Source organism: Scyliorhinus torazame, chromosome 15 (assembly GCF_047496885.1).
Source record: "Scyliorhinus torazame isolate Kashiwa2021f chromosome 15, sScyTor2.1, whole genome shotgun sequence".
NCBI lineage: Eukaryota > Metazoa > Chordata > Chondrichthyes > Carcharhiniformes > Scyliorhinidae > Scyliorhinus > Scyliorhinus torazame.
Window position 1 is genome coordinate 26,364,491 of NC_092721.1, and position 16,887 is coordinate 26,381,377.

The 16,887-nt window shown below is 47.2% G+C and overlaps 1 protein-coding gene across 5 annotated transcripts in view; it reads right to left on the reverse strand.

The window, feature by feature from the left end:
- The window catches only part of rbm26 (RNA binding motif protein 26), a 123,144-nt gene that overhangs the window by 32,836 nt on the left and 73,421 nt on the right, over nt 1-16,887 (reverse strand). For all 5 annotated transcript variants that reach the window (XM_072476208.1, XM_072476209.1, XM_072476210.1 and 2 more), the window contains 2 exons: nt 13,534-13,698; nt 9,228-9,368 (listed from right to left, as the gene is read on the reverse strand). In XM_072476208.1, the coding sequence (XP_072332309.1) occupies nt 9,228-9,368; nt 13,534-13,698 (306 nt within the window). The remainder of the gene's footprint in view (nt 1-9,227; nt 9,369-13,533; nt 13,699-16,887) is intronic.

Consider the following 16,887-nt stretch of genomic DNA (forward strand, 5'->3'; position numbering starts at 1 on the left):
GTGGGGTAAAGAAGGATACAGGCGGTTGGTCTAGATGGGACACGTGATCGGTGCGAGCTTGGAGGGCCAAAAGGCCTGTTCCTGTGCTGGCTTCAGGTTAAACATGGACAAGGAAACCTCCTGCTGATTACCATGTACCGTCCAACATCAGCTGATGAATCAGTATTCTTACATGTTGAACACCACTTGGATGAAGCACTGAGGGTGGGAAGGGGCCAGGGTATACTCTGGGTGGGGGACTTCAATGTTTATCACTAAGAGTGGCTCGGTAGTACGACCACAGACCAAGCTGGTCGTATCCTAAAGGACATGGCTGCTAGACTGGGACTGCAGCAGGTGGTGAGGGAACCAAGAGGGAAAAATATACTTGGCTCTATCCGTAACAAACTGCCTGCTGCAAATGCATCTGTCCATGACAATATTGGTAGAAGTGATCACCAAACAGCCCTTCTGGAGACAAAGCCCCTCTTCACATTGAGGATACCCTCCACCATGCTGTGTGGCACTACCACCATGCTAAATGGGATAGACTTTGAACAGCTCTACCAACTCAAGACTGGGCATCTCTTTTTTTTTAAAATAAATATTTTATTGAAAATTTTTGGTCAACCAACACAGTACATTGTGCATCCTTTACACAATATTATAACAACACAAATAACAATGACCTATTTTATAAACAAAAAATGAATAAATAATAAATAACAAAAATGAAAACTAACCCTAATTGGCAACTGCCTTATCACAAGTAACTCTCTCCAAAAATATAATTTAACAGTCCAATATATAATTATCTGTCGCAACGACCTATACATATTATACAGTATATATTAACAACCTTGAGAGCCCTTCTGGTTCCTCCTCCCCCCCTCCGCCCCCCCCCCAACCCCCCAATCCTGGGCTGCTGCTGCTGCCTTCTTTTTTCCATTCCATCTATCTTTCTGCGAGGTATTCGACGAACTGTTGCCACCGCCTGGTGAACCCTTGAGCCGACCCCCTTAGAACGAACTTAATCCGCTCTAGCTTTATAAACCCTGCCATGTCATTTATCCAGGTCTCCACCCCCGGGGGCTTGGCTTCTTTCCACATTAACAATATCCTGCGCCGGGCTACTCGGGACGCAAAGGCCAAAACATCGGCCTCTCTCGCCTCCTGCACTCCCGGCTCTTGTGCAACCCCAAATATAGCCAACCCCCAGCTTGGTTCGACCCGGACCCCCACTACTTTTGAAAGCACCTTTGTCACCCCCATCCAAAACCTCTGTAGTGCCGGGCATGACCAAAACATATGGGTATGATTCGCTGGGCTTCTCGAGCACCTCGCCCACCGATCTCCTCCACCCCAAAAAATTTACTGAGCCGTGCTCCAGTCATATGCGCCCTGTGTAATACCTTAAACTGAATCAGGCTTAGCCTGGCACACGAGGACGACGAGTTTACCCTGCTTAGGGCATCTGCCCACAGCCCCTCCTCGATCTCCTCCCCCAGCTCTTCTTCCCATTTCCCTTTTAGTTCATCTACCATAGTCTCCCCTTCGTCCCTCATTTCCCTATATATGACACCTTACCATCCCCCACCCATGTCTTTGAGATCACTCTGTCCTGCACCTCTTGTGTCGGGAGCTGCGGGAATTCCCTCACCTGTTGCCTCGCAAAAGCCCTCAGTTGCATATACCTGAATGCATTCCCTTGGAGCAACCCATATTTCACGGTCAACGCTCCCAGACTCGCGAACTTCCCATCCACAAACAGATCTTTCAGTTGCGTTATTTCTGCTCTTTGCCACATTCCATATCCCCCCGGGGCAAACCTATGGTTGTTTCTTATCGGGGACCCCCCCCCCCCCCCCCCCCAAGGCTCCAGTCATTCCCCTATGCCGTCTCCACTGTCCCCAAATCTTCAGTGTAGCCACCACCACCGGGCTTGTGGTGTAGTTCCTCGGTGAGAACGGCAATGGGGCTGTCACCATAGCCTGTAGGCTAGTCCCCTTACAGGACGCCCTCTCTAATCTCTTCCACGCCACTCCCTCCTCCTCTCCCATCCACTTACTCACCATTGAAATATTAGCGGCCCAATAATACTCACTTAGGCTCGGTAGTGCCAACCCCCCCCTATCCATGCTACGCTGTATCCCTTCCTCATTCTCGGGGTCTTCCCGGCCCACACAAAACCCATGATGCTCTTTTCAATTCTTTTGAAAAAAGCCTTCGTGATCACCACCGGGAGGCACTGAAACACAAAGAGGAATCTCGGGAGGACCACCATCTTAACCGCCTGCACCCTCCCTGCCAGTGACAGGGATACCATATCCCATCTCTTGAAGTCTTCCTCCATTTGTTCCACCAACCGCGTTAAATTTAACCTATGCAATGTGCCCCAATTCTTGGCTATCTGGATCCCCAGGTAACGAAAGTCCCTTGTTACCTTCCTCAACGGTAGGTCCTCTATTTCTCTACTCTGCGCCCCTGGATGCACCACAAACAACTCACTTTTCCCCCATGTTCAATTTATAGCCTGAAAAATCCCCAAACTCCCCAAGTATCCGCATTATTTCTGGCATCCCCTCCGCCGGGTCTGCCACGTATAGTAGCAAATCGTCCGCATACAAAGATACCCGGTGTTCTCCTCCTCTAAGTACTCCCCTCCACTTCTTGGAACCCCTCAACGCTATCGCCAGGGGCTCAATCGCCAGTGCAAACAATAATGGGGACAGAGGGCATCCCTGCCTTGTCCCTCTATGGAGCCGAAAATATGCAGATCCCCGTCCATTCGTGACCACGCTCGCCATCGGGGCCCGATACAACAGCTGCACCCATCTAACATACCCCTCTCCAAAACCAAATATCAACACCTCCCACAAATAATCCCACTCCACTCTATCAAATGCTTTCTCGGCATCCATCGCCACTACGATCTCCGTTTCCCCCTCTGGTGGGGCCATCATTACCCCTAACAGCCTCCGTATATTCGTGTTCAGCTGTCTCCCCTTCACAAACCCAGTTTGGTCCTCGTGGACCACCCCCGGGACACATTCCTCTATTCTCATTGCCATTACCTTGGCCAGGATCTTGGCATCTACATTTAGGAGGGAAATAGGTCTATAGGACCTGCATTGTAGCGGGTCCTTTTCCTTCTTTAAGAGAAGCGATATTGTTGCTTCAGACATAGTCGGGGGCAGTTGTCCTCTTTCCTTTGCCTCATGAAAGGTCCTCGTCAATACCGGGGCGAGCAAGTCCACATATTTTCTATAGAATTCGACTGGGAATCCATCCGGTCCCGGGACCTTTCCCGCCTGCATGCTCCTAATTACTTTCACCACTTCTTCTACCTCAATCTGTGCTCCCAGTCCCACCCTTTCCTGCTCTTCCACCGTGGGAAATTCCAGCCGATCCAAGAAGCCCATCATTCTCCCCCTCCCATCCGGGGGTTGAGCTTCATATAATTTTTTATAAAATGTCTTGAACACTCCATTCACTCTCTCCGCTCCCCGCTCCATCTCTCCTTCCTCATCCCTCACTCCCCCTATTTCCCTCGCTGCTCCCCTTTTCCTCAATTGGTGTGTCAGCAACCTGCTCGCCTTCTCCCCATATTCGTACTGTACACCCTGTGCCTTCCTCCATTGTGCCTCTGCAGTGCCCGTAGTCAGCAAGTCAAATTCTACATGTAGCCTTTGCCTTTCCCTGTACAGTCCCTCCTCCGGTGCTTCCGCATATCGTCTGTCCACCCTCAAAAGTTCTTGCAGCAACCGCTCCCGTTCCTTACTCTCCTGCTTCCCTTTATGTGCCCTTATTGATATCAGCTCCCCTCTAACCACCGCTTTCAGCGCCTCCCAGACCACTCCCACCTGGACCTCCCCATTATCATTGAGTTCCAAGTACTTTTCAATGCACCCCCTCACCCTTAGACACACCCCCTCATCTGCCATTAATCCCATGTCCATTCTCCAGGGTGGGCGCCCTCCTGTTTCCTCCCCTATCTCCAAGTCTACCCAGTGTGGAGCGTGATCCGAAATGGCTATAGCCGTATACTCCGTTCCCCTCACCTTCGGGATCAACGCCCTTCCCAGCACAAAAAAGTCTATTCGCGAGTAGACTTTATGGACATAGGAGAAAAACGAGAACTCCTTACTCCTAGGTCTGCTAAATCTCCACGGGTCTACACCTCCCACCTGCTCCATAAAATCTTTTAGTACCTTGGCTGCTGCCGGCCTCCTTCCAGTCCTGGACTTCGACCTATCCAGCCCTGGTTCCAACACCGTATTAAAATCTCCCCCCATTATCAGCTTTCCCATCTCTAGGTCCGGAATGCGTCCTAGCATCCGCCTCACCGTCTCCCCCTGTAGTTTGCCACTCACCATCACGTATCTGCCCCCGTTATCCGCCACTATAGTCTTTGCCTCGAACATTACCCGCTTCCCCACTAATATAGCCACCCCCCTGTTTTTCGCATCTAGCCCCGAATGGAACACCTGCCCCACCCATCCTTTGCGTAGCCTAACCTGGTCTATCAGTTTCAGGTGCGTTTCCTGTAACATAAGAAACTTAAGGCAGATGTAGTTAAGGTGTGCGAGTACCCGTGCCCTCTTTATCGGCCCGTTCAGCCCTCTCACGTTCCACGTGAACAGCCGGGTTGGGGGGCTTCCTACCCACCCCCCCCTTGTCGATTAGCCATCCCCTTTTTCCAGCTCCTCACCCGGTTCCCACGCAGCTGTATCTCCCCCAGGCGGTGCCCCCCCGCCCATCCCCTCCCATACCAGCTCCCCCCTCTCCCCAGCAGCAGCAACCCAGTAATTCCCCCCTCCCACCCCCCCCGCTAGATCCCCCGCTAGCGTAATTACTCCCCCCATGTTGCTCCCAGAAGTCAGCAAACTCTGGCCGACCTCGGCATCCCCCAGTGACCTCGGCTCGCACCGTGCGACGCCCCCTCCTTCCTGCTTCTCTATTCCCGCCATGATTATCATAGCGCGGGAACCAAGCCCGCGCTTCTCCCTTGGCTCCGCCCCCAATGGCCAACGCCCCATCTCCTCCACCTCCCCCCATCACCACCTGTGGAAGAGAGAAAAGTTACCACATCGCAGGATTAGTACATAAAACTCTTTCCCCCCTTTTTAACCCCCCTCTTCGCCCCACCACTTTGTTCAAACGTTCTTTTTAATAACCCGCTCATTCCAGTTTTTCTTCCACAATAAAAGTCCACGCTTCATCCGCCGTCTCAAAGTAGTGGTGCCTCCCTCGATATGTGACCCACAGTCTTGCCGGTTGCAGCATTCCAAATTTTATCTTCTTTTTATGAAGCACCGCCTTGGCCCGATTAAAGCTCGCCCTCCTTCTCGCCACCTCCGCACTCCAGTCTTGATAAACGCGGATCACCGCGTTCTCCCATTTACTGCTCCGAGTTTTCTTTGCCCATCTAAGGACCATTTCTCTATCCTTAAAACGGAGGAATCTCACCACTATGGCTCTGGGAATTTCTCCTGTTCTCGGTCCTCGCGCCATCACTCGGTATGCTCCCTCCACCTCCAACGGACCCGCCGGGGCCTCCGCTCCCATTAACGAGTGCAGCATCGTGCTCACATATGCCCCGACGTCCGCTCCCTCCGCACCTTCAGGAAGACCAAGAATCCTCAGGTTGTTCCTCCTTGCATTGTTCTCCAGTGCCTCCAACCTTTCCACACATCGTTTCTGATGTGCCTCATGCGTCTCCGTCTTCACCACCGGGCCCTGTATGTCGTCCTCATTCTCGGCTGCCTTTGCCTTCACGACCCGAAGCTCCCGCTCCTGGGTCTTTTGTTCCTCCTTTAGCCCTTCGATCGCCTGTAGTATCGGGGCCAACAGCTCTTTCTTCATTTCCTTTTTGAGCTCTTCCACACAGCATTTCAAGAACTCTTGTTGTTCAGGGCCCCATGTTAAACTGCCACCTTCCGACGCCATCTTGGTTTTTGCTTGCCTTCCTTGCCGCTGTTCTAAAGGATCCACTGCAATCCGGCCACTTTCTCCTCCTTTTTTCATCCGTATCCAGGGGGGATTCCCTTCTGGTTTACCGCACAGTGTTTTTAGCCGTCAAAATTGCCGTTGGGGCTCTTATCAAGAGCCCAAAAGTCCGTTTCACCGGGAGCCGCCGAAACGTGCGACTCAGCTGGTCATCGCCGCACCCGGAAGTCAAGACTGGGCATCTCTGTGGGCCATAAGCAGCAGAACTGTACTCAACCATAATCTGCAACTCCATGACCCGGTATATTCCCCCACTCTTTCATTACCACAAAGCCAGGGGATGAACACTGGTTTAATGAAGAGTGTAGGAGAGCATGGCAGGAGCAACACCAGGCAAAACCAAAAGGTTGTCAACCTGAAGATACAGCACAGGATTACTTTTGTGCCAAACAGCAGGTAATAGACAGAGCTGAGCAATTCCTCAACAAATGCATCAAATCTAAGCTCTGCAATCCTGCCACATCCAGGCATGAATGGTGGACAATTAAACAACTTACAGAAGAAGGAGGCTCCACAGATATTCCATCTTCAATGATGGTGGATCCCAGCACATCTGAGCAAAAGACAAGGCTAAGGCATTTGCAACAATCTTCAGCCAGGATTGCCAAGTGAATGATCCATCTTGGTCTCCTCTGGAGGTCCCCAGCATCAACAATGTCAGTCTTCGGTCAATACGATTCCCTCCATGTGATATCAAGAAACAAGTGAAGGCACAGGCTATGGGCCCTGACAACATTCCAGCAATAGTACTGAGGGCTTGTGCTCCAGAACTTGCCACGCCCCTAGCCAAGCTGTTCCAGTACAGATACAACACTGACATCTACCCGTCAATGTGGAAAATTGCCCAGGTGTGCCCTGTACACAAGAAACAGGACAAGTGCAACACAGCCAATTACCGCCATATCAGTCTACTCTCTATCATCAGCAAGTGATGGATGGAGTCATCAACAGTGCAATCAAGCAGCACTTACCCAGCAGCAACCTGCTCATGGACGCTCAGCTCCTGACCTCATTACAGCCTTGGTTCAACATGGACAAAAGAGTTGAATGCCAGAGGGGAAGTGAGAGTGACTGCCCTCGACATCAAGGCAGCATTTGACCGAGTATGGCATCAAGGAGCCCCAATAAAACTGGAGTCAACGGGAATCAGGAGGAAAATTCTGCTGGTTGGGAGTTTTAGCTGGCATAAAGGATGGTAGCGGTGGTTGGACGTCAATCATCTCAGCTCCAGGACATCACCGCAGGAGTTCCTCAAGGTAGATGGGCTGCTAGGCCCAACCCATCTTCAGCTGTTTCATGAATGACCTCCCTTACGTCATAAAGTGTGGATGTTCGCAGATGACTGCACAACGTTCAGCACGATTCGTTACTCTTCAATAATGAAGCAGCCTATGTCCAAAGGCTGCAAGACCTGGACAATATCCAGGCTTGGCTGAGAAGTTACCACACTCCACAGTTTTCCGGTATATATCAATGATTTAGACTTAAATGTATACACCAGGATTATACAAAAGTTGCTCATGTGTTTCAGACAATGAGGGAGAAAGCCATGGACTGGGTCAGGAGGATGCCGACTCGTTGGTCTAGGGGTAAGATTCTCGCTTCAGAGTTTGCGCTACATGAAAGGGCAGCACGGTAGCATTGTGGATAACACAATTGCTTCACAGCTCCAGTGGCCCAGGTTCGATTCCGGCTTGGGTCACTGTCTGTGCGGAGTCTGCACATCTTCCCCGTGTGTGCGTGGGTTTCCTCCGGGTGCTCCGGTTTCCTCCCACGGTCCGGGGATGTGCAGGTTAGGTGGATTGGCCATGATAAATTGCCCTTAAGTGTCCATAATTGCCCTTAGTGTTGGGTGGGATTACTGGGTTATGGGGATAGAGTGGAGGTGTTGTCCTTGGGTAGGGTGCTCTTTCCAAGAGCCGGTGCAGACTCGATGGGCCGAATGGCCTCCTTCTGCACTGTAAATTCTATGAAGTGCTAGGCAATGACTATCTCCTACAAAAGAGGATCTACCCATCGTCCATTAACATTCCATGGCATAACCATCACTGAATCCCCCACAATCAACATCCTGGGACTTACCATTGATCAGAAACTGAAGTGGACTAGCCAAATGAATGCTGTGGTGACTAGAGCAGGTCAAAGGCTAGGAATCCTACATTGAGTAACCCACCTCCTGACCCTCCAAAGCCTCCATGTCAGGAGTGTAATGGAATACTCTCCACTTGCTTGAATGAGTGCAGCTCCAACACTCAAGCAACTCAACACCATCCAGGACAAATCAGAGCGCTTGATTGCTATCCTTTCCACAAACATTCAATCCCTTCACCATCGACAAACAGATGCAGTCGTGTGCATCATCTACAGGATTCACTGCAAGAACTTGTCTAGGTTCCTTAGGTAGCACCTTCCAAACCCACGACCACAACCAACTAGAAGGACAAGAGCAGCAGATACCTGGGAACCCCACCACCTGGAGGTTCCCCTCCAAGTCACTCACCACCCCGACTTGGAAATATATCACCATTCCTTCACTGTAACTGGGTCAAAATGCTGGAAACCCCTCCCTAACAGCACTGTGGGTGTACCCACACCTCAGGGACTGCAGCGGCATCAAGGCAACTCGCCATCACCTTCTGAAGGGCAACCTGGGATGGGCAATAAATACTGGCCTAACCAGCGATGCCCACAAGCTGTAAATGTATTTTTTAAAAATATAGTATACATTGCTGCCAGTATGCATCAGTAGTAGAATTAATGAATGCTTGTGAATGGGGTATAAATCAAGCTTTGCCCTGGATGGTGCCAAGCTTTCGGAGTTGTGTTGGAGGTGCACCCATCCAGGCAAGTGAAGAGTATTCCATTCCACTCCTGGCTTGTGTAGTCGATAATGGAGGGGCTTCGGGGCATCAGAAGGGGAGCTACGCGCCGCAGAATTGCCATATTCTGACTCCGTTCTTGTCGCCACCAGTATTTATATGGCTGCTTTTGTTTTCCAGTTTCTGGAAATCCACCACAGGAGGGGAAGAGTGGGTGAAGAAATAGCAGCAGAGGAAATTGGCAAATTTTGCATCAGAGCTAATGAACTTGTCAGGGACCTGGACCATTAACTCTCTCTCCACAAAGGCTGCCTGACCTGTTGACTATTTCCAGCATTTTCTGTTATTATTATAGAATTCCAGCATCTGCATTATTTTGCCTTTGTATTACCAAATAGTGCTATGCTGAATTGTACATACCTGAATGCTGGCTATAGGAATGACCTGAGTGTGTGTGGGTTCCACATTTCCTTGTGGTAGGGGCCCCAGTCGGTCCTTCACAGATTGCTTGACAGCAGTGAAAGAAGATGGTGTAACTGGTTGCTGCAGTCCACAAATCACCTTAAAAAAAAAGTAAAAAGAAATAACAGCCTAGGAAATAAAAATCATGTCGCACACTTGACCTTCAGCCACACTTCAAATTTAGTTACAAGTATAGCTTAATAATTGCCTAATGTAGACTCTTCGTTATCATGTAAGAAAACAGCTGACAATACAAAATCTACAAAGAACCTTAAGCCAGGTAACCAGGTCGACATCCACTATCTACAGCTATACAGTTGAGCACTGACACATGGGTCAATTGCCTCCTTGTGTATTCTACCATTTTATGATTCTAAGGAGGAAGTGAAGGAAACACAAGGGTCTCGATTCGACCTAATGGGGAAAAAAGACCCATAGCGAACGGGTTTAGCTGTGTATTTCCCGGCGCTCTCAGTGCCGAGAAACACATGGCTATTCAATGTGACTTGCATTGTAAAAGGGGCCTCAATGGGGAAAGTTTTGAACACTGGGGAGCTCGGCTCGTCGGAACTCCCCTCCCCCCGCCCTCCCCTCACCCCCCTTCCGCCCTCCCCAACAGCCACACAGGGCACCCCCGGGCCGATTGCATGTGCACTGCCACATGGGCACTTTGGCAGTGCGAGGCTGGCACCCAGGTGCCACTGCCAGGGTGCCAAGCTGGCAGTGCCAAGGTGCCAGGAGACCACCCTGTCCAAAGGGTATGCAGCTCAGGGCCTCCAATCTCCTGGGAGACCCCCACAAGTGCCGTACAGTCTGGTCCGCGTTTGTAGGGACCAGTGCTGAACGGTGCTCACCAGAGGTCTCGGAGGTGAAGGGTATGGATTCCGAAGCCTCAGGTACCTTGGGAACCTGCACATTGGAGTGAGACTAATTGTCTAGCTCCAACAGGCATATAACAAAAATGCCTTGCGAGATCACGTTGGATCTCGCTAGGCGGTGCGAGCCGGCTAGTTCCAGGGAGCGGGGTCTCCTGGCTTTAATCAGCCATGCTGTGCGAGCTGCTTTTCCGGCGCAGCGTGGCCACTGATTGGATAGAGCCGAGGCTATGCTCAGCAGGTCTAGAAAGATATGTGGAGAGAGAAACAGTTAACATTTCAGATCACGGCCTGCGGTGTATTTCCAACATTTCCTGTTATTTCAGATTTTCAGCACATGCAGTATTTTGCTTTTGATTAAAAAGCTTGTTTTGCCGTGTCATGTATTTATTCTTCCAATTTGTAAAAAAGCAAGAAGTCCAAAAATAAGTCATTTGCAATTTAACATATTTTAGATAATGAGGTAAACAGGGCCACAAACTATATTTATGCAGCACATTCATTGTAATAAAATGTCCCAAGGTGCTGCACAGGAGCTTTACAAAACAGGATGTAACACCAAACCAAATAAGGAGATACAAGATCATTGACCAAAGGTTTGGTCAAAGGGATAGGTTTTAAGGAGTGTTTTAAAGGATGCAAGCAAGGTAGAAAGGTATAGGGAGGAAAGCTCGAGGCCTAGACAACTGAAAAATGGCCACCAATGGTGGAGTGATTATATTGGGAATGCACAAGAGGCCAGAATTAGGCTATGTTCAGCTGCCATTCTTTGAATGAGGTCACAAGGGACAGTATTTAGATGAGAAATGGGGGGAACAAGTATAGGAGCAGGAAGAGAAGCCATTGTAAGTGATTCTCTAGCTACAAATAGATAGATAAGAATGGAACCAGGTGAGAGTAGTCCCACCCAGCTGAACAATCCAAGGGGTTAATGTGGTCAACTGTGTCAAAGGCCGCAGACAAGTTGAGGAGGAGGTGGTAACTAGAGCTGTTTCAGGTGGAAGGAGTTGAAACCTAATTTGGAGGGATTCATACATAGAGTTTCAGGAAAGATAGAAATTAATTTGGGAGATAACATGTTTAAGGACTTTGGAAAGTCAAGGGTAGATGGAAATGAGATGGTGGTTTGCAAGAACGGAGAGGTGAAGTGTTGTTTTTTTGAGGAGTGCGGAGAGCAGATTTAAAGGGGAGGGGAAATTGGGTGATCAGCAGTTTAGTGGGACGAAGAAAGAGGGACCAGGAGGAGGATCTCATGGACCAGATAAGCTCAGAGAGGGCATATGGAGAGAAACGAGAGGAAGTTGCGAGCTCAGGGCTGGGGCAAGAAAGCCTGGCCAGGTGAGTGGAAGAGAGAGACATGGCAAAAGTAGCTGATCGGATTGTCTCAATCTTAATGACAAAGTAGTTTATGAGCTCCTTGCACTTATTGTTGGGAGTGAGGGCGGAGGGACAGGATAGAGTTGTTCAAGACAGTTTGCAGATTTCACATTTCAGGGGGAATCCGGAGGAGTTTTAACAGACAAGAGGGTCCTTCTGATCTGGCAGCGGACGATTAAGCCAGTTGTGTAACATACCCTTTCAAGTCCGTGGTGCTTGGAATTAATGAGCAGAGGAGGACTGCATCAGGGTAATGTGGGTGACTGAACACTGGGACATGAAAGGTGGAGGTTGAAGGCACGCTTGAGTAAATCAGTAGTTGCAAAAATGCTGCGACGAACGGGGGGCCGAGGGCTACCTAGCTGGGGATTTTGAAAGTGCGGTGAGTGAATTGAAGAATGTTTTTTCCAGGACTGGGTACAGAAGAAGGTAGGGTTGGGGTGTGGAAGAGGGATAGAAGTGAAAAATCCTTATAGATCTGATCCTCCATCTCTAGGCTCGGTCTCCAAACCTGCCCTGAACTAATGGAAAACTTGAACCAAGGGACCATAATTAAGACAAGAGGGAGTTTCATTATGCAGCAGAATGTGCAGTACCTGACCTCAAGAATACTTGATACCCATACTGAAATCTCTAAATTGTAACATTTTACATCCTCTATCACCCATATCTTTGTCCTGAACACAACATAATAATGTTGGTTATTTGAAAGTGGATTGAGTCCTTGCCTGAGAAAGGAACTATTGAGTCAAATTATATTAGGTCCAGGTCATGTAAACAATGTTGCTATTTTGTATAGAAAACATAACCAATTATTATCTCCCTAGGTTTAGTGGCCTTGCTATCATTATTTCATCACATTGTGAAGGAAATACATTGCCTTAGGGGCACATGTAAAGTTAAAATCATACTGTCATCAACTTCCATAGATCTTCAGCTACAGGTACAAACTTTTCCTGGTGATCTAATTTATCCATTAAAAGTGGTAAGAGCACTACACTCAGCACTCTCCAAACAGGAAAACTATCAGGTAAATACAAACAAACACAGTCGGGCTGAGTTGCCTGGATTCAAAGGACATAGAGGTTTGACAACTGGTGTACAAGGGTGACGATATGCAACATTGTCCCATCCTTCCAAAGCTTAAGCGATCACTTCCTATAGAACTATTTAAGTATGCAGCACAAGAGGGAACCATTTGATTAATTATGGGTGGGATTTACTGACCACCCCGCCACGTGTTTTTCGGCAATGGAAGCGGCTTGCCAGCGGGATCTACCAACTCCGCCGTTGCCAACGTGATTTCCCAATGACAGCATTCCTCGTCACCGGCAAACCAGTGCGCCGGTGTGGGACCAGAATTTCCTGCCGGTGTGAACCGTCGGTAAATCCTGCCCTGTGTGCACAGTTCAGTAGCAATCCAAATCTCATTCCATCATTTTTCTCTCTTTATAGCAGTGTTATGACTGGATACTGGGGGATCCACACCACTGCTACAAACACACCTGCAAGCAAAACATGAAGATGGTGGACATCGATACAGGCAATTAATTGGGAGACGATTACCAAAGCCACTGGAAGCTGACTGTTCAGAGGGGGAAATTGGAAGAGGCATGGAGAAACAGGAAGGTCAACTGGTAAAGAGGGTACCGTCACAGCCCACTGCTTTAATTTGCAGAATATACGACAGAGATTGCCACGCCAGAGTTGGGCTCCTGAACCACAGCAGGTGATGTTTAATACAGGTGGCCACCAAGGCGCAAACCCATAATCACACAAAATGGAAGGCTGCCACAGCAAAACAAAAGCATTTTCCTCCATGAAAGATGCAGTTATCACAGAAAGTAATGAAGTCAGTGCCGTGTATGTGCCAGCACTGGGGGTGATCCACTGGGTATGCCACAAACATTCAACAGTTAATGTAAATTACTGCCATTCTCATATTAAATCCTAAAAAAGTACTACGTCACTTGCAACAACAAACTAAACTGTACCTAGCAAAATGTAGTTACCTTTTGATTTGCAGTCGGCTTTTGCTGAGAATTGCTTTCTCGATGCCAGTATACCTTGATGAATCGATTATTAAGGACTGCTTCTGTACTGGAGATTGCTCTCTTTGCTTCTTCATGCACAGCAAACTGAATAAGGGCACCCTCTAGATCACCTTGGTAAGCAACCTTGAAAAAGTAAATCAATACATTTAAAATGAATTTCAATTTTCTCATATATCATCACACAGTGATCAGAAGTCACAGGTTTTCTCGCGCTCAAAATTAGCAGATGTTTGCATAATCTTAAGCATTCAAGCAGACAACCAGACTACTTGGGGCACATTAATTGATAGGGATTACCTTGCACTCCATGTGTGCTCCTTCACTGTGCTGCCCACGTAATGGATAAGTCCCTTCTCTCTCCACCCTAGCATTGGTCTATTTTGCAGTGATGAAATAAAGAATCACAACTACTGGAAAAGGACTGACTACGCTATTCCCCCCCACTTCAAACCCAGTCTACAAGAAAAAGGAGGGGAACAAAGGGAAAGAAAAGCAAAAGGTTTTCAAAACATAATTGACATTAAACCAAAGGCACATTTGCAGATACAAATGGATGTTAAAGATCGTAAGGAGTTCAGCGGTGGGCCATCTACAGTCCTTGCCACCATTCTTACCATCAACACTACCAGAAACGCTTTAATTGGGCATTTACTTCATTAATGCTAACGGAATTCCACTGTGTTCGGACTACAAACCAAGAATCCTCGGATTTCAAAACTATTCTTATTGTATGTGACATGATATTACAACGTCTTCCCTTTTAAGATGGACATAATTGTGCTGCTCCCAGTGTCATAACCTGGACACAAACTTTACTGAGTATCATTAGCACTCATTTTGAAATTGGGTTTAAACTGCTGTTGACGCAAAACAAAGTTGAATCGGCTTGTGTAATGTGCCCGTCTAGTAATGTAACAACGATTTTCATTGACAAAAGTTAATACCGGATTGAAATATCAGACAAATTAATATCAAATCTATTAAACACTGGTTGGCTAGCAGCAGCAATTTATAACCTAATTTGTTGAATGCTACGTGCTGTGTTATATTTTGCCACATGGTGGAGACTGTTTTCAGGGACAAGGCTATTGTCATGTGAGAGTACCTTTAAGAAATGCGTGTTTATAAATGGGTGTGTATATAAATCTGTAGTGAGAGTACCTTTAAGAAATGGGTGTTTACTACTGCAGTGATGTCAGAGGGTGGGTGGAGCTGGGCTGTGTCAGCTTTTTACTTTCGTTTTTGAGCAGGCTGCAGGATGTTTCAGTTTCAGTGTTTGAGCTGAAGCCAGGCCAAGCAGGTGTACTGCTGTTCTCTCTGCCATCAAAAGACTCTCTCTTGATCATTTGGTGAATTAGAAGTATAAATGTTTTTAGTAGTGAGTTTAACCTGATGTGCTTCTGATAAAGGTTTTGTTTTTAAGTTGTATGGTGTTAAAAAGGAAAGCTTAACGATTTACTTAGTATTGTAGTCTTTGGGGGTTGTATTTGAATTAATGGTTGCTAAGATGGTCACTGTATGTTTTAAAAAGGTTAACTTGAGTTCATAGAATAAACATGGTTTTGCTTTAAAAAATACTTTTCCATTTCTGCTCTACCACACCTGTAGAGTGGGCCATGTGCTCCCATACCACAATCTAGCAAAAGTTGTGGATCAGGTGAACTCCATGACACACTTTGGGGTTCTCTAAACCCTGGCCCATAACAAATTGGGGGCTCGAGGCAGATGAAAGTCTATCTGTTGGATTGGCTTAGTGAGCTTAAAGACAGTGAGGGGAAGCATATTGTGGTTGCTTTTCAGGTGTGGTATTCTAGTTTAAGTAGGGAGTGTGTTGTGGACAATGGCTCTTTCAGAGGGTCAGCAGTTTTTGGGGGTGGAGACAGTCAAATGCAGTACCTTACGGACAGAGACTAAAAGCAGGCGGTTAGATTTGGCAAAAACATTGTCAGGTAATGTTAACTGCAAAATGAGAAAAGACGAGGTAATTATGGCGGTGGCCAAGCATTTAAAGTTGCCTCAGATACAGTTTGACTCATTGGAAATAGCAAAAATTCATTACGAATTAAACAAACGGAACATGAGAAAGAATTAAAGCAGCTTGAATACGAGAGAGGAAAAAGAAAGAGAGAGAGAGAAAGAGATAGAGAGGAAAAAGAGAGAGAGAGAGGAAAAAGAAAGGGAGAGAGAAGAAAGGAGAAAAGAAAGAATAGCCCCAGCAGAACAAAAAGAAAGACAATGGAAGATACAGATCAGGGAAAAAGATAAAGAGAGTTTGAACTTCAGAAAATGGCCATGAAACATGACAGTCAGTTAAAATTGGCAGATGATCAGGATGATAGTGATGAGGATAGTGAGAAAGAGCGTCAAAGTCGAAGGCTTGTTGGGAATCTATTTAAATATGTCCAAGCATTGCCAAGGTTTGGTGAGAAGGAGGTAGAAGCCTTTTTTTCATTTGAGAAGGTGGCTAAACAAATGAAATGGCCACAAGGCATGTGGGTATTAATGGTTGAAACAAAGCTGGTAGGTAGGGCTAGTGAAGTTGCATCTCTACTGGAGGAGGTATCTGGGATGTATGAGGAGGTGAAAAAATCCATCTTAGGCGGATATTAACTGGTGCCTGAAGCCTACAGACAAAGGTTTAGAAATTTAAGGAAATAATTTGGTCAAACATATATGGTTTGAAAGGCTCAAACAAAGTAATTTTGATAGGTGGATAAGGGCTTTGAAAATAGGCCAAACCTATGAAGCTCAGAGAAATTATACTTTGAGGAGTTTAAAAGTTCAATTCCTGATGTAGTGAGAACTCATGTGGAAGAGCAGAGGGTTAAAACTGCAAGGTTAGCAGCAGAAATGGCAGATGATTATGAATTAGTTCATAAATCAAAGATGGTTTCCAACATCAGTTTCAGCCTGTGAGGGATAGAAACTGGGGACATGAGAAATACTCAAGTGGTAAAAGTAAAGGTGATCTGATGGGAGATAAGGAAAGTGTACCTCAGATTAAAAAAGAAAACTAGGAGGGTGGAAGAGACATGAAAAGTTTCAACTGCTTTCATGGTAATAAACTAGGCCATGTAAAGTCAGAGTGTTGGTGGTTGTAGAAAAGCATTTGGAAGGCTGATGCGGTAAAACAGGATAAGACAGTGGTGTTTGTTAAAGTGGTAAAGGAAAGCCCAAGTGAAACGAAGGAAGTGCAAAAGACTGGACAGCCTGATCAAGAGGTGATTGATAAGAAGGTGCCAGATCTCTTCAAAGAATTTACTTGTGTGGGTAAAGTTTACACATGTGTATCAGGAGGAGCAGGTAAAGAAG